At 35.3% G+C, this 22,506-nt stretch overlaps 3 protein-coding genes across 5 annotated transcripts; all 3 read left to right on the top strand.

Annotated features, from left to right (window-relative positions):
* The first annotated feature begins 211 nt into the window (after positions 1 to 211).
* LOC113300323 lies at positions 212 to 3,208 on the top strand. Of its 3 annotated transcripts, none has more exons than XM_026549544.1 (3): positions 212 to 631; positions 929 to 1,917; positions 2,496 to 3,208. In XM_026549544.1, the coding sequence occupies exons 2-3, from the start codon at positions 1,599 to 1,601 to the stop codon at positions 2,684 to 2,686; spliced, it is 510 nt and encodes a 169-aa protein (XP_026405329.1). In that variant the 5' UTR covers positions 212 to 631; positions 929 to 1,598; the 3' UTR covers positions 2,687 to 3,208. The 3 variants fall into 3 exon arrangements, with proteins under 3 accessions (XP_026405329.1, XP_026405330.1, XP_026405328.1); XM_026549545.1 differs by having other exon boundaries at positions 738 to 1,917; XM_026549543.1 differs by having other exon boundaries at positions 212 to 1,917.
* Positions 3,209 to 11,196: 7,988 nt separating this feature from the next.
* Positions 11,197 to 14,207, top strand: LOC113300322 (FACT complex subunit SPT16-like). The gene is made up of 3 exons (XM_026549542.1): positions 11,197 to 11,386; positions 11,834 to 13,273; positions 13,666 to 14,207. The coding sequence occupies exons 1-2, from the start codon at positions 11,331 to 11,333 to the stop codon at positions 13,260 to 13,262; spliced, it is 1,485 nt and encodes a 494-aa protein (XP_026405327.1). The 5' UTR covers positions 11,197 to 11,330; the 3' UTR covers positions 13,263 to 13,273; positions 13,666 to 14,207.
* Positions 14,208 to 15,571: 1,364 nt separating this feature from the next.
* LOC113296517 lies at positions 15,572 to 17,187 on the top strand. The gene is made up of 2 exons (XM_026544822.1): positions 15,572 to 16,141; positions 17,041 to 17,187. The coding sequence occupies exons 1-2, from the start codon at positions 15,572 to 15,574 to the stop codon at positions 17,185 to 17,187; spliced, it is 717 nt and encodes a 238-aa protein (XP_026400607.1).
* The last annotated feature ends 5,319 nt before the right edge of the window (positions 17,188 to 22,506 follow it).

Here is a 22,506-nt window from a genome sequence, read left to right as displayed (position 1 = left end):
GGTGGTACTAGTAATTAGTAAATGCTTATGGTCTAAAATGTCTGTAAGGGTATTTTATGTAAGCAAAAGATCAGTCACTTGAGTCAGGTCCGACTCAAAAAACAAACACATTTACGAGTAACCCAGAGAGTCCGACCCATGCGAGTCAGTTAAATCAGCCGTAAACAAATGAGGTGTAAATGATACATTGTCCACAACCCAATGACTTCCCTCTTCTTCTCCCCTTTTCTGCTTCGAAAGAAAAAACAACAAGAAATCTCCCCCTTTTCTCCTCCGCAATAAAACCCCATTTCTCTCAAACAACTAAACGTAATCTCCACTTAAAAACATCACCTTTCACTGTAAAATCCATCTCATCACCAGCAACTAACACACAATTACCAGCAATGAAGGAATTATATCAAATGATTATGGGACCAGGAATTGCACCTGAAGGACTTGGATTAATTTCCGAGAGAGATATATCAAGTCATTTTAGAAATTCCCAAAAGTTTAGGAAATTCAGATTTAGTAGCTTCAAAATTTGGAAATTCTGGTGGTGGATGAAAACCTTGGGATCTGTTGCTCTGTTTACTGGTCTAGTTACCTTCAAATCATATTATAGAGAACTGATTCTACCTTATATTTGCAGGTAAGCTATACCTTTGATGATATCAGAAGATCATGTCTTTTAGTTTTTATTTACTGTTGTAGTCGGTGAACTAGTAGCAAGTAATCATGGGTTTTTTCCAATTTAGGTTTTGGGGGTTGGGAACCTGAAATCTGTATTAAAAGTGAAAATAAATTATGGGTTAATTTAATTTTCATAGTTTGATGGATCAATTATGGGATTTTGAGGTCAAACAAAGAAATTTCCATGACATCAGCAACTCTTGAGGTTCAGAACCGCCTTATTGATATATTTTTGCATTGAGTATTTGATTTGCAGGAAATGCCAAACTATTGTTAGATTGCCTGTGAAGTCAATCTTACGGGTCAAGTGTGTTTATCGAGGGCCTGGTGCAAGTTATTGAAAGCCTCTGATTTTGTCGGAAAGCATTTAAATCATGCAATTGTAAAAAAATAAGATTCAGTGTGATAACGCACTCTGGTTATGGTTATCATATATGATCCATTATTGTCTACATTGAGTAACCATGTTGGTACTGACTATCCTTTGAGAAATCAAAGTCCGGGGATATAAGATTTGGGAACTTCTGATGGCTTGATTTGTGTAAGCCCCATTAGCGAGAATGATGTTGTCCTTTGGAGTCCAGCTGCTAAGGAGTTGAAGGAAGTTTCAACTGGACTAATTGAGTCAGCGAATGAATTTTGGTACTTAATCATGGCTTTGGTTGTGATTATGAGAATGGAGATTTTAAGGTTGTAAATTTTGTGGGATATCAGAGTGAACATCTTTGTAAAGTTCAGGTAAATGCACTCGAATCTAATTCACGGAGAAGACTTGGTAATGTACCTTATGTTGGATAGCAGAAACTGATTCTGACGCCGAGACAGTCATCTTCTCTTTTAATTTCAAGGTGACACATTCGACGACATATTTGTGTTCATAAGGAGGGTTCCTTTGCTTGCATGGTTCTATTGGCTGTCACAGTGATATGTGGGAGACGACTGAATCTTGGGCTAAACTCTTTACCATTAACAAAGTGACTATCTGTAAGCTCTCTAGACAGTTGGTTCCGCTTCAGTTTGTCAAGAATAGTGAAGTTCTATTAGGATATGGTAGTTGGTACCACTTCAGTTTCCGAAGAATGATAAAGTTTTATTTATATGGCACTGATGTTTATTATCATCTGGATTTGTGTGACTTCAAGCTTGGAACATCCATAAATCTCAAATTTATTGTCTATGCGGAGAGCCTTGCTATGCTTAATTCGGGTAATTATGTTGCGCTACCAAAAATAGAAGACTCCAAAGGTATTTTATGCACTTACTAACTTAATATCACATATATTTTCCTAGCACAATGCGAGCTTAAACATGTAAATTTCTTGATCCTGCACCATAGCTGTTTTGCTTAGTTTTTAAAACTTTACATTCTCCAGTACAGAACGAAAAGTAGATTTTTAGGAACGAACTACTTACCTAACCAAACTTAACATTGTTTTACAACTTGATTGCTGTTATTTCATCGTTTATGTTCAAAACAATATACAGTTTTGTTGGCTGTATTCACACCATCGACATTTGATAGTGAAAATGTTCTGTTTATTTTTTTTCTTTCAAATTAGCAGTTTCAGGTTTGGTGTTACTGAAGAATCCTATTCAAGACAGTAGGTTGTGATACTAGTGACTATCTGAAGCTTATTTATGACACCTGTTGCCTGTGTATGCATTTTCTTTAACTTCAATTCCAATTATCGGTTTACAAAACCGAATGGGGCTTAGTCCATCTTTCGACAAATTGAAACTATTAATATTCTCACATGCAAATCCCTCCGTTCTTGTTGTCACTCGATATTATCAAGTTCTCATCAATTATGCACTCCATGCAGCTAGCGCAGGAACAGTAGATCTGGAGAACTTTAATTCAGGTGCTCATGTTGGCGGAGTACAAATGGCCTTCGTAGATGATGATGACTCAGAAGATGAAGACGTCGCAAAAGGACTTCCTGTAAGTCCCAAATCAGTTACGGAGTTAAGGAAACAAGTCCTCAAAAGAGTTGTGAAACTTGGATGGATATAATTGTTATGTGGAAAAACAGATGGATCTTAAAAGAAGAAAACTAGATTTGGAAACAAGAGAGCTCAATCTCGAAGTTCGTGAACAAAAAGATCAGCATGTGCAACAACGAATCTTTTGCAGTTGAAGTGGCAGCAAATGAGTGCTAATGAGATTGCAGAAAAGCCTACAGTTTCTGACATGAGCATTTGGTGATGTCAATAATGGTAAAGAAGATGGCGAAGACCGGAATGACGTAGAACAAGAAGAGCATATCAAGAACCGAACGAAGAAAGTGAAGACAATGCGAGTATCTCATACATCCTTAATCTTTTGTCACATAGTTTCCCATATCTTTGCCTAGTTCTTTGAAAGTGTGTATGAGTACTTTTGAGTGTCTTACACACTTACATAGATTTTCTTTCTATGTCGTTACACTATTGCTTTTTTTTTTATATCTTTGAAAACTACGGAACAATGTTCATCTTTAGGGGAAAACTTGATACATTTATATTCAATTTAAGTGCAGGTTGCAACATAATGATATGATGAACAATGTTCAGTAGTTATCTCTAGCTTCTCTTGAACTAGCAGTTTAAAATCTGGCACTAATGACGATCTCAGTACAGTTATATATTGTTACGTTAGACTGGGTTTTGGTTCTAGTCAATTCAAGCTTATTTATACCATATGAGTGTAGATGTATCGCCAGAACAAAGTAGTGTTACATCAATCTTCAAACGAGTTTAAACTGTTCTTTTTTGTAGAAATTCGTCCTTTTATGTCACTCAATAATTCTATCAGGTTCTCATCAGTTATACGCCTCATGCTGGTAGTTCTCGCAGAGTTATTAGTTATGGGCAAGCGAAGAACTCAGGTGGCAATCTTCTTACTACTGTATATCGGCAATGTAATTCTCTATTGTATTAAAAGAATCTGTTGATGTCATCTGTGGGCATCGGTAGTTATAAGTTTTTTATTTTTTCATTCATTCGGTGCTTAAGAAGATGTAAACAAAAAACTTGAGAACGTATTCTGATTCATATGTTAAAGGCAGTCTTTCATATGTCGATATGCAAGCACTGATGGAAGATAGGATGAACTTTTGATTACGAGGATTATGTCTATTGTATGTCATTGTGCAAATAGTGATGGAAAATAGAATGAATCCTTGTCTATTCCGCAGTATTGATCTTCCCTGATCCATTTTTTATGTATATACTGTGCGACTCCGTAAGTTCTTAAAGAAAATTTCCCGAAAATTTTCAGGACAGACAGAGGTATTGCTTCCTTTTGTTAGTTGATACCTAAACCAAGCAAAAACATTTAGGACTCATACTGCACCATTGGAGACTGGTGAATGGTGGTTGAATGTGGACTAAGGCTAAGTCCTATGGACTAGATTGAGCTGCTATATTAGCAGTTAAGTGTTGCAATTCAAAAAAAAAAGTGTGGCCTAAAAGTTAACACTAGTTCTCTCTCTTAGCATGTGCTCGCAGTTGAACTAGCAGCGAGCTGGAAGCGCTGAATGGTTCAGCGCTGAAAAAGTGACCTTTATGCTGAACGGTTCAGTGCTCATAAAAATCACACGGATCACAAAAATCAAAAATTTGATCTGGCGGCTGAAATTGGTTGCGTCGAACGGTTCAGCGCTGGACAGCGACCTTTACGATGAACGGTTCAACGCTCACTAAAATCACAAAAATCATACGGATCATGAAAATCACAAAATTTGATCTGACGGCTGAAATTGGTTGCGGTGAACGGTTCAGCGCTAGACAGTGGTCCCAGATGACGTGGACTTCTAATCTAACTGCTAGATTAGCACTCTCATAGAACTGAGGAGATTGCCTTAGCTGACATGGATTGCTAATCTAGCTGTTATATTAGCACCCATTGGACTTGTAGAAATTGACGTTTAGTCCCAAAGTTTGTGGGCTTTGAACGTGCTAGTCCTGTCCCCCAAAGCCTAGTATTAGGAGATCCAAATTGGCACAATTTAGAACGAGTTAATCCATTTCCGAACGATTCCATCCAAAACGTTTTTCTATAATGACAAAAGCACTCGTCGTCAAAATGTGATATTCCTTTTTCATCATAATTTAGTTTCTGTTCGTTCATTATTTATTTTTTCCTGTATCTGGAAACAACTCTCCCGAAGAAGAGATCCGAAAAGCTAATCTCGTCTTAGTGAATATTCAATCCCCAAATGTAAGTCTGATAATCAAACAAACACTTGATTCAATTTGAGAAACCTAAATCGTCATCATCAGTACCTTCTCTTGAAGATTTAGGGAAAAAGCTGACGGATTCAATTGTTAGCTAATTTGTTTGAAGATTTCATCGTCGATAGAGATTTCAAAGATAGGTTTATTATATTCTTATCGTTTAATTTGATCGGAACTGTTACTTTATTGATTTTGAAATCAATTTTAGAAAACAAAACTCTGATTTCAAAAACCTAATTACTTCCATTTAAGTTTGATTTTCTTATCGATTCATGATCTGTAATCATCTCATTTTAATCTTTGATTTGAGATAAAAATCTCGACATACGAAATTTCCTAGAGATCATCTTTATAAACGAAACCTAGCTTTCAATTTTGTTTTGCTTCATTGTGATTCATTTGTTTTAACTGTAGTTTATGTAATTGTTGATTCCATTTCTTAAGTGTATTTTTTTCCCCTTGTGCCAGAAATATGGATGCAGTTTAGTTGAGTATCACTTCTCTGTAGTTTGTTTCCGTCATCGTAGCCTAATATATACGATGGTGTACTTTTTAATTATTTTTTAACCATGGAATGATCTAATAATTATAGAACGTCAATTTTCTTATATTGTGATAAGACTTGGTTGTGGGAAATTAATCAATTGAAATTCATTACTAACATTCCTCATTAATGGACATCTATATCTTACTAATTAAAATTTTGTTGTTGCAATAATTTAGTACGGGTCACTCGATTCTGGTTAATGCATACATAGGAGGAAGAGGATAAGTATATTGGCGTTGCTCCAGATACAGTACAGGGAAGTATAGATGGTAAATTTTTCCTTTGCCTGCTCCAAACCTCTATTCTTGTGTTTGCCTAATATTTCTGTAAAGATATAATTAAGCATGTTTGTGAACAATTCAATTTTTCGTTATTTATTTTATCATTCCACACATACAGGACCGGTATAAAGGATTAGATTAGGTGGATTATGCATCCAATTATTTAGTTTCTGTCTCGTTGCAGCATGCTTACGAAAAAATTAGGAAACCACTACCCCATTATACATTTGCATGACTTAGAAAGATATCTTACCATCAATGCATCCAACCTGAGATCACGAAACGAAAGCGTAGCTTCTGTAGTTGACAGTGCTGTCTTATCACTTACAAAATGAACATAAAGTCTCCCATTAAGGTCCGCGGTACTGCCAGGCCGATGCTCTATATGATCTTGCTCCATAGTTTTGTCCTATACTATCAACGATGATTATCCAAAATTCCAGCAAACTTTTCATTTCTATACACAATACTTTATAAATAGTATGTCATATACTATATGCTATATATGCTTTATATTAATGATTATTCTAGCAATTACTAATATAAACAGTATGTCACTTGAAAGTAGTTGAACAATTTGAAAAACACTTGAGATAGTTTTTGTGTTCGTTTAATAGGCTAGACTCTTGTTAATTAATATAACTTTACTGTATATAAGATGTTGTATTTGCATGTTACAGGTCTGTGGAAATTGTCTATCCACATTTAGTTTTGCATAGAATCCATATTCTTATAGTTGATAGTAAGGTTTGCTAATTTTAGATTAGCCTTAGCTAGGTTATCTGCCAACTGGTATATTTTCATTGTGGGAGGGCCACCTGGTGTAGACTTTTTGGTGAGCTTGCAATTTCTAAAATATAGGCGTAGTTTCTTGTACACTATTTGTATGCGGTGCACGTAAAAGTGCACTGTTTTTATTGTGCTTGTTATACGAGGTGTATATGCTTGTACACCAATTATATGTAATGCACTATATCTTATTTACTTTGTGGTTTTTATACAAGGATCACATTCGGTTCCAATGAAAAGCATTACATGGAAACTAGGGTGTATAAACTAGTGCACATGTGAAACAATGACTCCATAAACTTATAATTGACTTGGGTGTACAAACTGGTGCAAACTTATTCTTAAAGGGATGATTTCAAAAATTAAAGTGTCGATATATCTCTTTTTTATGACAGACTATGACAAGATAAAGTCTGCAGCTTCAATGCTTAATCATTGGATGAGGGCCAACTGGTAAGCTTGATGTTCATTATGGGAGGACAAATGGTGTAGACTTGTTGGTGAGCTGGCAATTTCTAAAATATAGGTGTATTTTCTTGTACACTTTGTTGTTAACTGTACTTGGATATAAAATGTCATTTTATATCGCAAAGGATAGGAAAAAGCTGTGAGGGTATCTATCCTCCCTTGAAGAGAAAAATAATTACATTTCCATTTAGTCAAGCTCTTGGGAAACTAGATATTGGTCATTCTAATGAACCATTCCATCTTGTTCTTATAGTTTGAGCTATTTTTTTACATCCACCAGGTACCAAATTTGACTTTGTTATATTGGTGGTGCGTGTATGTGGCTGATGCTCACACTTAAATTATTTTTGAGTAAGTCCAAATTCAATCTCCAATTATTCAAAAAGGTAACTATCATACACATATTGTTGTTGATTTCTGATTTTCGTTTGTTTATTTGGAAGTATTGATTTTTACCAGTTTTTGTGTCTTGTGGATGAAAAATGGACTTTGCATCTTGTTTTGAAGCTACACCGTATGAATTAGCTAAAAATACAAGTAGGAAAAAATGATATATTGCACGTAAGTTTCATTTTGGCATTTTTCCCTGTCTCTTTTACAGTTTCATTAATATTTTAGTAGCAACATTTTACGTTATGAAATTTAGATTGTGAATGAATGATCATGTAATAGGTAACCATGTATTAGTAATATACGGTCCGGAGAAGAAGCATTTGAAAATTGGAATGCTAGATGTTAATTTAGGAGGTATAAGACTAATAAGTTGTTAGGAAACAACAAGGTGTACTTGATATAGTACACTTTTTCATGGCGATGACTTAAGAGAGGAAATGACTTGTTCATTCATATAGGATGTGCACACTATTATACACCGCAATTTCACTGGGTGATGAATGGATAAAGCAAATTATAATCTTCATTATGGATTATGAATGCTATATTTCGTTAGGTTTTCATAGATGTGTACATTTTTGTACACTAGTATGCTCGGTGATGAATGGATCCCTAGGTTTATAGGTGTGTACATAGTTGTACACCATTGTGATAAATCAACAATATATGGCATGTTTTGCGGGGTGGATGTTAGATTCTTGTAGATATGTACATAGGTGTACACCATTCTCATGTGTACATAGTTGTACACTATTTTGGATATGGAGTTAAGTTAATTAGTTAGTCTATGAAAACCTGAGAAATGTCACGTCTACCCTATTTGGCAGCAGTACACCTTGTATGAAGTTGACTGTGTATTCCTAAATTCCGACCGTATGGATTTCCTTTTCTTCTTCTTTTTTTCCTTTTTTTCTTCACGTTCTTGTTGTTTTATTCTTATTACTTGTACTTTTGACTTTTTTCTTCACTTCAGATTATGCTCTGGAAGGAGGTGAAGGAACACCATTACAGGTATATTAAATGTTTCCTACTGTCTAATAAGAAGATACATCAATTTTTAACTCTACTTAAGGATCCTTGTTGGTCATTACAAAAAATAGAATTACTTTTTGGTGCACTAATGTAATTCTCAGGAAAAAGTAGGTTTGTGTGGGTTTATAATGAGTGATCGATTTCATGAATTTTTTTTTTGTAGGTGTGTACAAAGTAGTGCATGCGAAAAAATGACTTCATAAGCTTATGTAAATTTTGTGTATAATTATTTTTTTGTGCAAGTTAGATAGGAAAAAGAAAATTATTTTTTTATAAATGAAAATTGTAATCATATGGGTCTCTTTTTTGCAGGTCTCAGAAAGAGCGTTAGTGGTGCTTAGGTCGACGATTTTAGTTGTATGTGATGTGCAAACTGCTGTACCTTGTGGTCTTTGTCTTGTTTTTGGATTTTTTGTAGATATGTACATGTTTGTACACCACTTTAAACTAAGATTAAAAAAAAGAGAGAATTATATAGTCATATGGGTACTCTTTTTGTAGCTCTCGGAAAGAGCTTTCCAAATATATAAAATTTGCGAATTTTGGACAAATGGTTCAAAAGATAAATTGTTTTTTAATTATTTTTATATTATTTAAAATGACTGACATCATCATAAATCATTTTGGACTAAACTGTAAATATTTGGACTAAATTGTGAAGTGAAAACTACAAGGAGACCCATTCTACAGATTTTCTACACCGTGAAATCCACGGGCGGAAAAGTTCACGCGCGCACCCAGTTTTCGTGAGAAAATTTCTCCCAAACCCACAATTTATAAAATTTGGTTTCTTCGTATCTTATCTTCTTCTTCTTCACGGGAATTTCTTCTTCAATTATTTTTCTTTTCTTCCTCCCAACTGTGACTTATGATCAATAATATTGATAGACAATATAATCACATGAAGATTGGAAATAATAGATGAATGAAATCGAAAATTAGGGTTTGAGGTGATGTTATGAGATGAATCGAGATCTTGATATTTGTTATTTCCGAAAGATGTATGAATGTGTTTTTTTTTTATGATTGAGAAGATGGATCTGAGATGTTTTCTGAGATGGAGATAGGGTTTTGTAATTGTTTCAATCAAATAGAACAGGAAGAAAAGTTAATTAGAGATTTAGAAAATACAGGGAATAATAATAAAGCTTATTTGAGCTTGGATGATGAACAACGACGAAGAAGAAGAAGAAGATGATGTTGTTATGAGTGCATAACATGGCATGCAGTCAAAAAATGGATGCATAACACGTTATCCGGCATCTTTGTTATTTTATGTGAAATTGAAAATTGATGCATAATGCGTCATGCAGTCGAGAAAATGGATGCATAATGCATTATGCATCGAGAAAATTGTTGCATAATCTTTTACGCATCGAGAAAATGGATGCATAACCTAATATGCATCCTTAAATATGGCTGCATAACCAATTATGCATCAATTTATTTATGTACGGGCTAAAATCAACCAAAACAATGGCTACATAACTCGTTATAGATGCATAACAAAACGAGAAAATGATTGCATAATTCGTTATGCATCTGCATAATGTGTTATGCATCTGTTTTGGAGGCTGCATAATGAATACTTAGTCAGTTTTCGAAACTTTTCCCTAAAACGATGATCACCTCCGACTTTTTCGTGAAAAACAAAAGTTTGATATTGTTGTTACTCGTTGTGTAGCTCTCTTAAAAAGATTTCCAACGATATAAAATTTGTAAAATTCCAAGGCGCGGGTTTTTAGATATGTTATATCCAAGTTGTGTTGCCAATTATACCCCTGAAAAATTAGGCTGCATAACGAGTTAAATCTGAAAAAATAGTATGCATAACGAGTTATGTATTGGTTCTTAATAATTTCGGATAATTTTGTGTGTCACGGTATCTAAAATTAATTCCCAATTGTAAATCATCAAGGTTATATGTACATTTTCCATGCTTTAAATAACTTTTGGACTAAATTGTACTTAGTTGAATGGGTGTGGACTAACTAGTATATTTTGATGGAATTTTGACCTAAATCGTATTTTTCCCATTGGACTTAGCCTAAGTTGCTGCTGTTAAAGGTCAGACGCCTTGTAGAAGTTGCAAATATGAAGCTCATATTGGATTACGTCTAGGTTTTGTGAATTGATTTTCTAGACGTAATTGTGTAGGTCTAGGTTCGTGGCTTATTTTTTCTGGACGTAATTATCTATGTCTGGATTTTTGAAGAAAATCTAACTCAGACGTTTTAGATTACGGTTGGAAATCCAAAAATCTAACCTAGATGTAAAACGGGTAATAAATACCCATGCAAAACATATTTACGGTTGGGTTGGGGAACCCAGACGTAATTCAACTTTTGTCTTATTGGAAACCAGTTACGGTTTGGAGTTCTTCCAAACCCATGCGTAAAATTGAGTTACGGTTGGAAACGAAGCCCAACCCAGACGTAATTTGTCACGAAAGTCTAAAAATCTGAAAATTTTTACGTACTTAAGCAAGTTTTGAGCGAAATTGAACCCATGGAAGATAGTTTAGAGGTGTACGTGTTGATTTTCAACCATTAGTTCTTCACTTTGTTGATTTATTTCTTCAATTGGTGGAGATTCATCATCACTTTGTGTTAAACCCTCTCTACCATCTAACAAAATTCATCTTCTTAATTTAATTATTATCTAATTAAATTAAAATTAACTAAATAAGGGTTGTTTGGTCATTACAAAATTATTTGAGATAAGGGGTTTTTGATATTACTTGTGGGTGACCCATTTTTGTCTTTTGGGTGACGCCTCTCTAATGGAATGTGACGCCCCAAAATTCATCTGCTAAAAGTTGCGTCTGTATGAGCCGTCTCTGAGTCTTATTATTTTTCTCACTTGGCAGAGTTGTTTTCTCAGATCTTCTTCTGTGAATCGAGTAAATTTCTTAAAACACGTTCTTGGCCATGGAATTGAGACCAAAAATGGATTGGTTAGGCAACATCATTTCAGATGATGAAAGGTGATACACAAAACCTAACTGAATAATCATTAATCATGGCTTTGTTTTCATAATCATGTCTCAATGTTTACAATTATTTTATCGGGTTTCTTCATTCTAACCAGATTCCATGTTTGTAATGCTTTACAATTGTTTTAGGTCTTCTTCATTCTAGGGTTTTCAATTTTTCAATAATCATGGCCATGTAATGTTTGATCTCAATTTCATGTCTCAATGTTTCAGATTCCATGTTCTTTTCATTCTAGGGTTTTGAATTGTTCAATAATCCATGGTTTCTGTTTCAATTTCATCTCTCAAAATGTTGTTTCATATTATATTATACTGTAATTGATTCTCATGATGATTATATGTTTGCTTCCCTGATAGTCTCATCTCTTTTTGATATTGGATGCTATTTACCTCTCTTTACCATTTGTTAATGTTAACTTTGTTTTTTCCCTTTAACAGTTCTCTTCCTGCAGAGGAGGAGAAGAAGGAGGAGGACGACGATAGATATGAATTATTGGGAGAGAACTTTGAAACCTTCCGCAAGCGTTTGAAATTTTTGAATCGGTACCGCCCAGACCTCCTGTACCAGGAGATTTTCAGGTCTAAGAACCCTGACAAGTATACCAAGGAGTTGAGGAAGCAACATCAGGCTAAACTTTCACGCACATTACACAGACGCACGTATGAGAGGTTGGGTGTCAAAAAGCGTTTATACGACGTTAAGATGTACGAAGAACTCTCCCGAAAAGGAGCCGAAACCACTTCGGATTCGCTTGAAATATTAAAAGGAAAACTCCCCCGTGTACGGTTATCTAATTTGTCAATCTATCCAGCAGTGGTGATAGGAACCCGTAGGGAGATGATTGGCACCCTTGAAGCATATTTGAACGGTTTCCGTTTTTCACCTTTCCAGATAGATATCATGTACAGTAATGTAAAACATGCTTTCTTTCAAGATGGAGAAGAAAATAAAGCTGGAGATGAGACCATATCCCCGCTCTTGCACTTGCACTTGCACAACCCAATCAAGGTGGGGACCAAGATGGTAAACGATATCCAGTTCCGTATTGTGCATACCTCGAGGGGAATGAAGAGATCTGCTCATTGTTCATGTAAGTTTGAGGATCTTAATCGAGTTATGCGCAACTTTCTCGCTGAAGTTGGTTGTATTTGGAGACAGTTTCCTTACCTTTCATGGACAGAGGTCCAGAGGGTGCATGGATTTAAGGGGGAACTTCCCCTGAAAGAACCGCGTGTATTTTGCCTGACTGGATATTGCGTAGTTGATCTCGTAAAAGCACCTTTCCTTATTGTCACACTAGAAGAGGTCGAGATTGCTAGTTTGGTGCTAGTTAAACCTGAGATGACGGTGTTTAACATGACATTCGTGTTCAAGGACTTCGAGCTCGATGTGCTTCAGATATACTCAATTCCTGGAGTGAAACTCGATCGCATCAAACAGTTGCTTGATATCAGACGTGTCAAGTACTACGAGAACGATAATCTTGATTGGAGTACTGCACAGTGGAAATCCAAGTTGGAGACAATAAGACTTCACCCAAAGACGTTCATGGAGGAGGGCGGATGGGATAAATTCAACTCAGAGGAGACTGCTGCTGTTTACTCTGACAGCTCAGCAGCGAGTATTGAGAATTACTCCTCAGGGCTGGATTACGACTCTGACGAGCAATCATCTCATAGAGATCAGAAGTTGGAGCCACCTGCAGAATTGAAAGAGCAGAATACTTACTACGCCAATGACACACCTGGTCAAGTGTCTAGTTCTGGCCGTAAGAAGAGAGAAAAGAATAAAATCCCTTCAACTCGGGTATACTTACTACGCAGACAGCGGGGTGGTGGTGTCGGGATTGTAAAGAGTAGAGTTTGATTGCGAAGTTGGTGAGTTAATATCTTTATCTTTCTTATATTTCTTAATGTTTTATAAAATTGACACTTTCGCTAAGATTGTTTTTGTTTGTTGACTCGGAGAAAAACATTGATTTCAAGAATTTAAACTGTGTAGGCTGTTTTAATTCGAACGAGAGGGATTTCTTAGAGAAAATGGTAGCTGTTAGGATATAAAGAATTTCTGACTTGCAGTATTTATTTAAGATTTGGCATGGCTTTTTATGACTAAATAGTAAATATCTAGTCCTGACTAGGTGTCTGATACTAGTTCTATAAAAACCAATTATCATTATCAAGTAAATTTGTCCTTCTCATATGTTATGCTTTTGTATGCATTCTTTTCAGACTATCCGGATTTGGTCTAATTCTTTTTGATTTTTCAGGTACAAAGGACTTTGAAGTCCTTCAATGGTGTTGGTGCTGAATCTGTAGCTGCAGGGTCCAAAGTCCTTCAGGCATCTTTTCCCCTTTTGGTGTTCTCAGTCACAGCCATGTGATGTTCTTTTGGTTTCTGACTGTCAAGTTGGAGTTAAATTTATTACTAGGGTTTCTTTCTATATTGGAAGCATGCTCTTAGTCATCTTAACAGCTATGCTGATAAGATGGTTGCTTTTGCTAGGTAGGTTGCAGTCTGTATAATCATCCTACTCACCAGTGTCCTCTTTTTTTGTTGCTGATGTAAGGCTAGGCGATCTTAAAACGTATAGTATGAAACTTAGTCTGCTTAATTAATTTAAGTTTCTTTTTTCAACAAAATAGGTTATATGTTCAGAGGGCACTTTTTATCACTTAGCTTGCAGCATTTAGAATGGTGACAGAGTTCTCCATCGACGCAGTGTACCCTTGTAGTAAGATTTTTGTCAAGGTACTCGTTAATAGCTAAATGGATATTGTTTTAGTAAAAAGCAACCTCATATGAAGCTAGCATACGTGTCTTCCGCTTCTACTTTGTTTTTTTTTTTTGCTTCTATGTTATTTTCAATGTAGCAACAAATGTGTTTGTTGTTTGAAAAGGATTTTTGTCTCTGATCGTAGTGTATTTGTTTTGGTTCACGTTTTGACCTGCTAAAAGTGTTTTCAGGCCAAAACTTATGTTTTGTAATTAGTGATATTTGTCTGTATGGAAAATGCATTTTAAGGATATTAGAGGATGGAATTATTTGGATACCTAAGAGCTAGCAGTATGGTGCTAGCTATCCCTTCCGTATCCCTCAAATGTAGGGAAGGGATGGCACTTGAAAGGCAGTCTTGTTATGGTGCCCTCTCATCCCTTCCCTACATGAGACGCATACTCAGTACCCGTATGAATAGTGTCATACGCGTACTCAGTATCCGTATAAATCAACTCGTTGACTTGACAAAAAAACGAGTACTCAGTACGCGTTCCATAGGTTTAAGAACACAATACTTGGTTCAGTCGACTATTTCTTCTTCTTCTTCTCTTCCTTTCATCCTCTCAAAACCCCTCTTACCCCCTTTCGATTTTCATGTTGATTCATTGCGATTCGATTGCTTAGATTAAAAGGGTTTGATGGTTACTACAAGGTGAAACAAATTCATTCTTTAATTTCGAATTTCATCCAAAAAATCATCTAAAGGTGAGTGATTCTAATGTTAGGGTTTCAAATTATTTTGATTTTGGGTATGTAGTATGCAATTCAATAACGTTATTGAAACATATATTTAGTGAAAAATCCATGATTATTTGTTGTGTGTCTTGATTTATGTTGAATGAAATGAATTAAACAACCATCTCAATGTAGACTTATATTTATGTATGGTATACACAAATTGATAGTGTTATTTTTGTGTGTTAAGGTGCATAATGAGTCTAATGCGTTCTTATGTGAGAGCTAAATATGGAATCTATTTGGATACCTCTAGTGATAGTGATGAAGAAGAGAAAACTTTGCTAATGTTTACACAACTATATTTGGATGAACGATTACGTATTGTTAGACAACCTATACCAAAGGAGGTACAAACACGTAGTGTAATAACGCGTGATCGAGTGTGGCATGATGCCAAACTGATGAATGATTATTTTACGCCTGGAACCGGTTATACCTCTAGACAATTCAAATAACGTCTAGGCATGAGTGAAGACTTATTCGAGAAATTGTTAGGAAAATTGTTTCAAGTGGACCCGGAATGGCATCAACGTCCAAATGCAACCGGTACTATGGAGCATTCTCCGCATATGAAATTAGTTGCGGTGATGAAATGTTTATGCAAAAGTACGCCAACTGATAGTGTTGATGATTACACTCGTATGGGTGCTACCACAACATGCAAGTATCTAATAAGATTTTGCTACACCGTTTGCATGACTTTGGAGCAAGATATTTGTATGAACTCACTCCTGAAGATGTTCAGAGGTTGCTAGCTGAGAATGACGACCGAGGTTTTCCTGGAATGCTTGGTAGTGTTGATTGTATGCAATGGCCATGGAAGAATTGTCCGGTAGCTTGGCAAGGAACTTACCGGTGTAAAGATAAAGAGAGTAGTTTGGTATTACAGGCGGTGACATCATATGATTTGTGGTTTTGGCATGCCTTTTTTGGAATGCCTGGATCAAACAACGATTTGAATGTGTTGGCACACTCACCCCTTTTTGATAACATACTAAAGGGTGTAGCACCTCCATGCAATTATGTCATCAACGGTCACCAATACAATATGGGTTACTTCTTAGCCGATGGTATCTATCCAAAGTTGACTACAATTGTACAAGCTTTTTCTCAGACATTGGACATTCCCTACTTTGTTAGGTTCAACAAGTATCAAATGGATAAAAGAAAGGATGTCGAGCGTGCTTTTGGAGTGCTTCAGTGTAAATTCAGAACTGTCGGATCTCCCGTAAGTTTTGGCACCAATCTGACTTGAATCTAATTATGAAATGTTGTCTTATTTTACACGACATCATTATCGAGCATGAGCGTCGGGATAGGGATTGGGGCATGGTTGTTCCTGTTCCACTTCCGGAACCTACTGTTAATGGTCGTGTATTTATGTCATCTCTGAAAAACCTAGAATTCTGACGGTGATGATGAGGCTGCGTATGTAATACCATACTTTAATTTTTTGTTGAGCTTCAATTATGTATGCAAATAATTAAGGTTTATGTTTGATGGCATATGGTTTAACTTATTTAAAAGTCGTTGTACAGTGTATGGATATGTATATATATCCATGAAATCTGTCTGAATAGTATGCGGATTAGTAAACTTATCCATGAAATCCCTTTGTACAATGTTCAAATAGGTATACTCACCATGTATAAAGGATTCACATATTGTTTTCAGATATGAACACATTATTCTCTTCTCCATCTTCAAACTGTAAACACTTATTTTTGTCTAAGTTATTATCTACAACACTTTTCTTTCTTAATTCTGGTCGGTTTAGCTCCGGAGGATGATGAATTGATAGTTACTTTATGGGTTGATGTTCATCTAGAGATTGAAGAAGAAGATGAACAACTAAATAACACAAATATTTTAGAGCAATTGCTACAAAGGTTGACTATACATAACGGGAATCCTAATGAAAGAACGATTAAGTATCTGAAAAGAAGGTTAAACGTTATCACTTCATATGTGAAAGTATACGTATCGACACAAAGATCCTTATATCTATGGAGGGCAGCAGTACCTTCGGAAATCGCAAGAAACTTACCGGTTACTTATCCAACAATTTTTTGTGTATGTGTATTGAATTGTTGAATAATTGAATTGTGAATTGATTTTTTTTTGTAGGAGCATTCTGCTTTGGAGAGTTACTTGAAAAAGAAGGGGAAACCTTTTACATTTTTTAACCGCTATGTGATTCTGAAAAACGGTTTCTCAAAGTATAACCCTTCCCCCTTTGAAGATTCATCCTCTGAATCAACAGATGAAGAATAAATAATTTAAATAATGATACGTTTTGTGGGTATATCTCTCTGTAAACCCTCACGAGACATAACTCGTCCAATAGGGTCGCCTATTGGTTTAAATGCTAGTTGCATATGCTTAATGTAATCGTTAATCATACGAATATGAAAATAACTATTATTATTTATTGCAGAATCATATTACATCATGTTCATCACATTTAAACTCCAACACACACATACTAATTATAAAAAAGCACATTACATCAATTGATATCCAAACTCTTAATTGAACTAAAACATAACAACACTTATTCGGCCCATGATACCGTTCCACACTCAAGGCATCTCCAGTAACGTTTTCCAAATGTTTTCTTTGCACTTGACCGGTGCATTTCCATAAAGAAATAACAACCCTCAGTTTCATACGGAATCCCTTTGGTGCATTCAAACTCCACCTTTCCTTTTAGTTTCAAGTCCTGGCAGAGTTCTTCAACTTTTTCTTGTTTGATTGCATCTTTCATTGCATCCTCCAAACATTGTGCTTCTCCCGGAAATTTAGCATACTCACATTTCAAATACCTTATCTTCTCTGGTATCGACTCTTTTACCTTCCTAGTGCCGGTGCAACCTCGTTCTGGACATTTTGTATATAGCCATGGGCATTGAAGAAGACTATGATTATCCATGAAACAACATGGACAAACCTCTTTTGCTTCCATACATACTATTTGTTTCCTTTTTCTACTCGAACTGTTAGAATACATGATTGATGTTTATATTTAAGAATGAATTGAGATTTATGTTGGTTAGAAAAAATGTTCTATATTTATAGAAAGAAATATATAGCTGTTGGATACCAATTCTAAGAAATTGAGACGTTGGACACCAGTTCTTAAAAATAGATCCGTTGGACACCAGTTCTAAAAAATAGATCCATTGGACTCGGTTGTTGAGAAAAATAGCCGTTGGACACGACTTCTAAGGAATAGAGCCGTTGGGAACGATTCTTATATAAGGAAGATAACACATTCTTCTTTGCAGTATCAATCTACCCATTCTTCTTTGCACTATCAATATTTCAGGCGAAATTCAAATCTAAACGTCTATTCAATGGAAAATCGATCAAAAACTACCAACTCAGTCGAAGAGATTCTTAGAAGATGCAAGCGAACCACCCAATCAATTTCTGCAATGGAAAAAGAGATTAGGAAAAGAGGAGATCAAGCTACCACGAAATAAACCACGTCTTCATCACCTACTAAATTTATTAACAAGATGGATGAAGTGTTAAGAGAACGGAAATGGGAGACAGAAAAAACCAAAGATTCATTATCTGCTGCGATACAATACGAAGAAAATCTCAAGGAAGAGAAACGGGGTCAAGAACAAATGCAGATGAGGGCTAGGATAAAGGATGTTGAAGAAGAAACGAAATGGATTAGAAAATTTTACCTTCTGAAGGATGATTTTTCAGAAGATCCTAATGATCAAAATGTATTCTGGATTAATGTTGGTTGGGGTCCTTTCATTAAACCGACAGGCAAACGACCACGATTTAATTATGAACCATCCCACATTTGTTTAAGGACAACTCATGTTATGAAATTATGCAAACAGTACAATGAGTTTCTCCATGGGTACAGAAGGGACAGGTCCGCTGCACAAGATGCATATAATGTCTGGAGAGGAGAAATTTTTTATCATATCGAAGCGGCATTGATCGTTGAATCTGATAACAAGGAAAATAATAACATGTAATTTAGAATGATCTGTTGTAGTTTATTTTTAAAGTTGTTTATGAACATTAGTTTAATGAAGTTATTAATTTGAATTTGAATATCGATTGGTTACCAGACATTGAAAATTTAATTAATTCAAACAACAATTTCAATAAATTTAGACAACCCATTTAAAATTAAGCCAACAACAATACTAACTAGAAATTTAAGACAACACTTTTAATTTAAACATTTATTATAAATAAAAACCTAAAGTCAATAAAAGATAAAACCATTAGAGATGGATTACATCTTCATTTTCTGAATCTTCAACGCTGATTATACCCTTCCCCTTCAAAATATCCTTTTTCTTGCGTACATAATATTGTTTTTCATAGTGGGATAAACGACTAAGGTCCATATACATTATTGTATTGTCTTCATTTAAATGCATTTGTTGTTGATGCATTTGATGAGTCTGTTGTTGAAGCGTTTGCAAATTGATTTGATCTTCCATTTGATAACTCGGTGGTTGAGTATGCCCCCAAAAAGTTTGGTATTGGGATTCTTGTTCCGTTCTCATTTTTTCCTTCCTTGATCGTGTTTCCTTAAGATACTCCAAAATACTACAACTTTGTTGATAGATCTTATCTTCTTCCATCTTAACCGAATATGTTCCCTCATTATCTTCTCTATATATACCTTGCTCACGATCCTTCTTCTGTCTGGCTAGTTTTTTGGCCTTCTTTGTTCCTATAGGACGTGCATTTTCCTTGTATTTCCAACGAGTATCTCCATTGGGAAGAACTTTAGTACCATCTTCGACTGCGACAAAGTCACGATGATTATCCCACAACTAACTGTTTTGGCTCACAGTTAGTTCATAATTATATCCAGGGACCTTTGCTCTAAACAATTCATAACATGCATCATACTTGAATGGTTGATTATGTCGATCCTGAAATTGAAGGCGAGCACCTCTTGTCTGAAAAATTAAATAACAAACATTAGGTTTATTACTATTATCACCAACTATTCGGAAAAAATTAAAAAATTAATAAAACTTACCAAATCTTCGTGGTTCGCACCGCTTTTGGTTTGCCGATATAGAGCGTTAAGAATGGAAACGAATTATTTGACATCTTTTTTAATAGTTCTCATCTTGGTTTTTAAAGCTTCCCAATCTCTTTGATATGGATTTCCATTGCGTTGCTCAAAAATTTCAAGAATACGTTTCCAAAACAGAGCGGTTTTTTGCGCCGAACCCACAATTTCGTCCATACTCACATAAATAAAAGCAGTAATAAGATCAACCTCTTCTTGTGTGACAAAATTAAGTACCATTTTGAAAACTACTAAGATAAAAAAAAATGGGTGGTTTTATAAATCTAAATACCAAATACGTATAGTAAGATGAAGAGAAAGAAGAAATCAATTGATATAAGAAGGAGAAAATAAGAAATCAATTGATTTGGTGTGGTTTGAGTATAGAATTAGAGTGGTATTCATCATATGATTTGTGGTTTTGGCATGCCTTTTTTGGAATGCCTGGATCAAACAACGATTTGAATGTGTTGGCACACTCACCCCTTTTTGATAACATACTAAAGGGTGTAGCACCTCCATGCAATTATGTCATCAACGGTCACCAATACAATATGGGTTACTTCTTAGCCGATGGTATCTATCCAAAGTTGACTACAATTGTACAAGCTTTTTCTCAGACATTGGACATTCCCTACTTTGTTAGGTTCAACAAGTATCAAATGGATAAAAGAAAGGATGTCGAGCGTGCTTTTGGAGTGCTTCAGTGTAAATTCAGAACTGTCGGATCTCCCGTAAGTTTTGGCACCAATCTGACTTGAATCTAATTATGAAATGTTGTCTTATTTTACACGACATCATTATCGAGCATGAGCGTCGGGATAGGGATTGGGGCATGGTTGTTCCTGTTCCACTTCCGGAACCTACTGTTAATGGTCGTGTATTTATGTCATCTCTGAAAAACCTAGAATTCTGACGGTGATGATGAGGCTGCGTATGTAATACCATACTTTAATTTTTTGTTGAGCTTCAATTATGTATGCAAATAATTAAGGTTTATGTTTGATGGCATATGGTTTAACTTATTTAAAAGTCGTTGTACAGTGTATGGATATGTATATATATCCATGAAATCTGTCTGAATAGTATGCGGATTAGTAAACTTATCCATGAAATCCCTTTGTACAATGTTCAAATAGGTATACTCACCATGTATAAAGGATTCACATATTGTTTTCAGATATGAACACATTATTCTCTTCTCCATCTTCAAACTGTAAACACTTATTTTTGTCTAAGTTATTATCTACAACACTTTTCTTTCTTAATTCTGGTCGGTTTAGCTCCGGAGGATGATGAATTGATAGTTACTTTATGGGTTGATGTTCATCTAGAGATTGAAGAAGAAGATGAACAACTAAATAACACAAATATTTTAGAGCAATTGCTACAAAGGTTGACTATACATAACGGGAATCCTAATGAAAGAACGATTAAGTATCTGAAAAGAAGGTTAAACGTTATCACTTCATATGTGAAAGTATACGTATCGACACAAAGATCCTTATATCTATGGAGGGCAGCAGTACCTTCGGAAATCGCAAGAAACTTACCGGTTACTTATCCAACAATTTTTTGTGTATGTGTATTGAATTGTTGAATAATTGAATTGTGAATTGATTTTTTTTTTGTAGGAGCATTCTGCTTTGGAGAGTTACTTGAAAAAGAAGGGGAAACCTTTTACATTTTTTAACCGCTATGTGATTCTGAAAAACGGTTTCTCAAAGTATAACCCTTCCCCCTTTGAAGATTCATCCTCTGAATCAACAGATGAAGAATAAATAATTTAAATAATGATACGTTTTGTGGGTATATCTCTCTGTAAACCCTCACGAGACATAACTCGTCCAATAGGGTCGCCTATTGGTTTAAATGCTAGTTGCATATGCTTAATGTAATCGTTAATCATACGAATATGAAAATAACTATTATTATTTATTGCAGAATCATATTACATCATGTTCATCACATTTAAACTCCAACACACACATACTAATTATAAAAAAGCACATTACATCAATTGATATCCAAACTCTTAATTGAACTAAAACATAACAACACTTATTCGGCCCATGATACCGTTCCACACTCAAGGCATCTCCAGTAACGTTTTCCAAATGTTTTCTTTGCACTTGACCGGTGCATTTCCATAAAGAAATAACAACCCTCAGTTTCATACGGAATCCCTTTGGTGCATTCAAACTCCACCTTTCCTTTTAGTTTCAAGTCCTGGCAGAGTTCTTCAACTTTTTCTTGTTTGATTGCATCTTTCATTGCATCCTCCAAACATTGTGCTTCTCCCGGAAATTTAGCATACTCACATTTCAAATACCTTATCTTCTCTGGTATCGACTCTTTTACCTTCCTAGTGCCGGTGCAACCTCGTTCTGGACATTTTGTATATAGCCATGGGCATTGAAGAAGACTATGATTATCCATGAAACAACATGGACAAACCTCTTTTGCTTCCATACATACTATTTGTTTCCTTTTTCTACTCGAACTGTTAGAATACATGATTGATG

The sequence above is a fragment of the Papaver somniferum genome, chromosome 7 (assembly GCF_003573695.1).
Source record: "Papaver somniferum cultivar HN1 chromosome 7, ASM357369v1, whole genome shotgun sequence".
NCBI lineage: Eukaryota > Viridiplantae > Streptophyta > Magnoliopsida > Ranunculales > Papaveraceae > Papaver > Papaver somniferum.
Note: the sequence above shows the minus strand (reverse complement) of the source record. Positions and strands in the feature narration are given on the sequence as shown.

Coding starts and splice junctions, on each gene's coding strand:
- LOC113300322 (XM_026549542.1), top strand. CDS start 11,331: ATGGAATTGAGACCAAAAATGGATTGGTTAGGCAACATCATTTCAGAT. Junction 11,387..11,833: donor ATCATTTCAGATGATGAAAG/GTGATACACAAA, acceptor TCCCTTTAACAG/TTCTCTTCCTGCAGAGGAGG.
- LOC113300323 (XM_026549544.1), top strand. CDS start 1,599: ATGTGGGAGACGACTGAATCTTGGGCTAAACTCTTTACCATTAACAAA. Junction 1,918..2,495: donor AAAAATAGAAGACTCCAAAG/GTATTTTATGCA, acceptor CACTCCATGCAG/CTAGCGCAGGAACAGTAGAT.
- LOC113296517 (XM_026544822.1), top strand. CDS start 15,572: ATGCAAGTATCTAATAAGATTTTGCTACACCGTTTGCATGACTTTGGA. Junction 16,142..17,040: donor TCAGAACTGTCGGATCTCCC/GTAAGTTTTGGC, acceptor TTTTTTTTGTAG/GAGCATTCTGCTTTGGAGAG.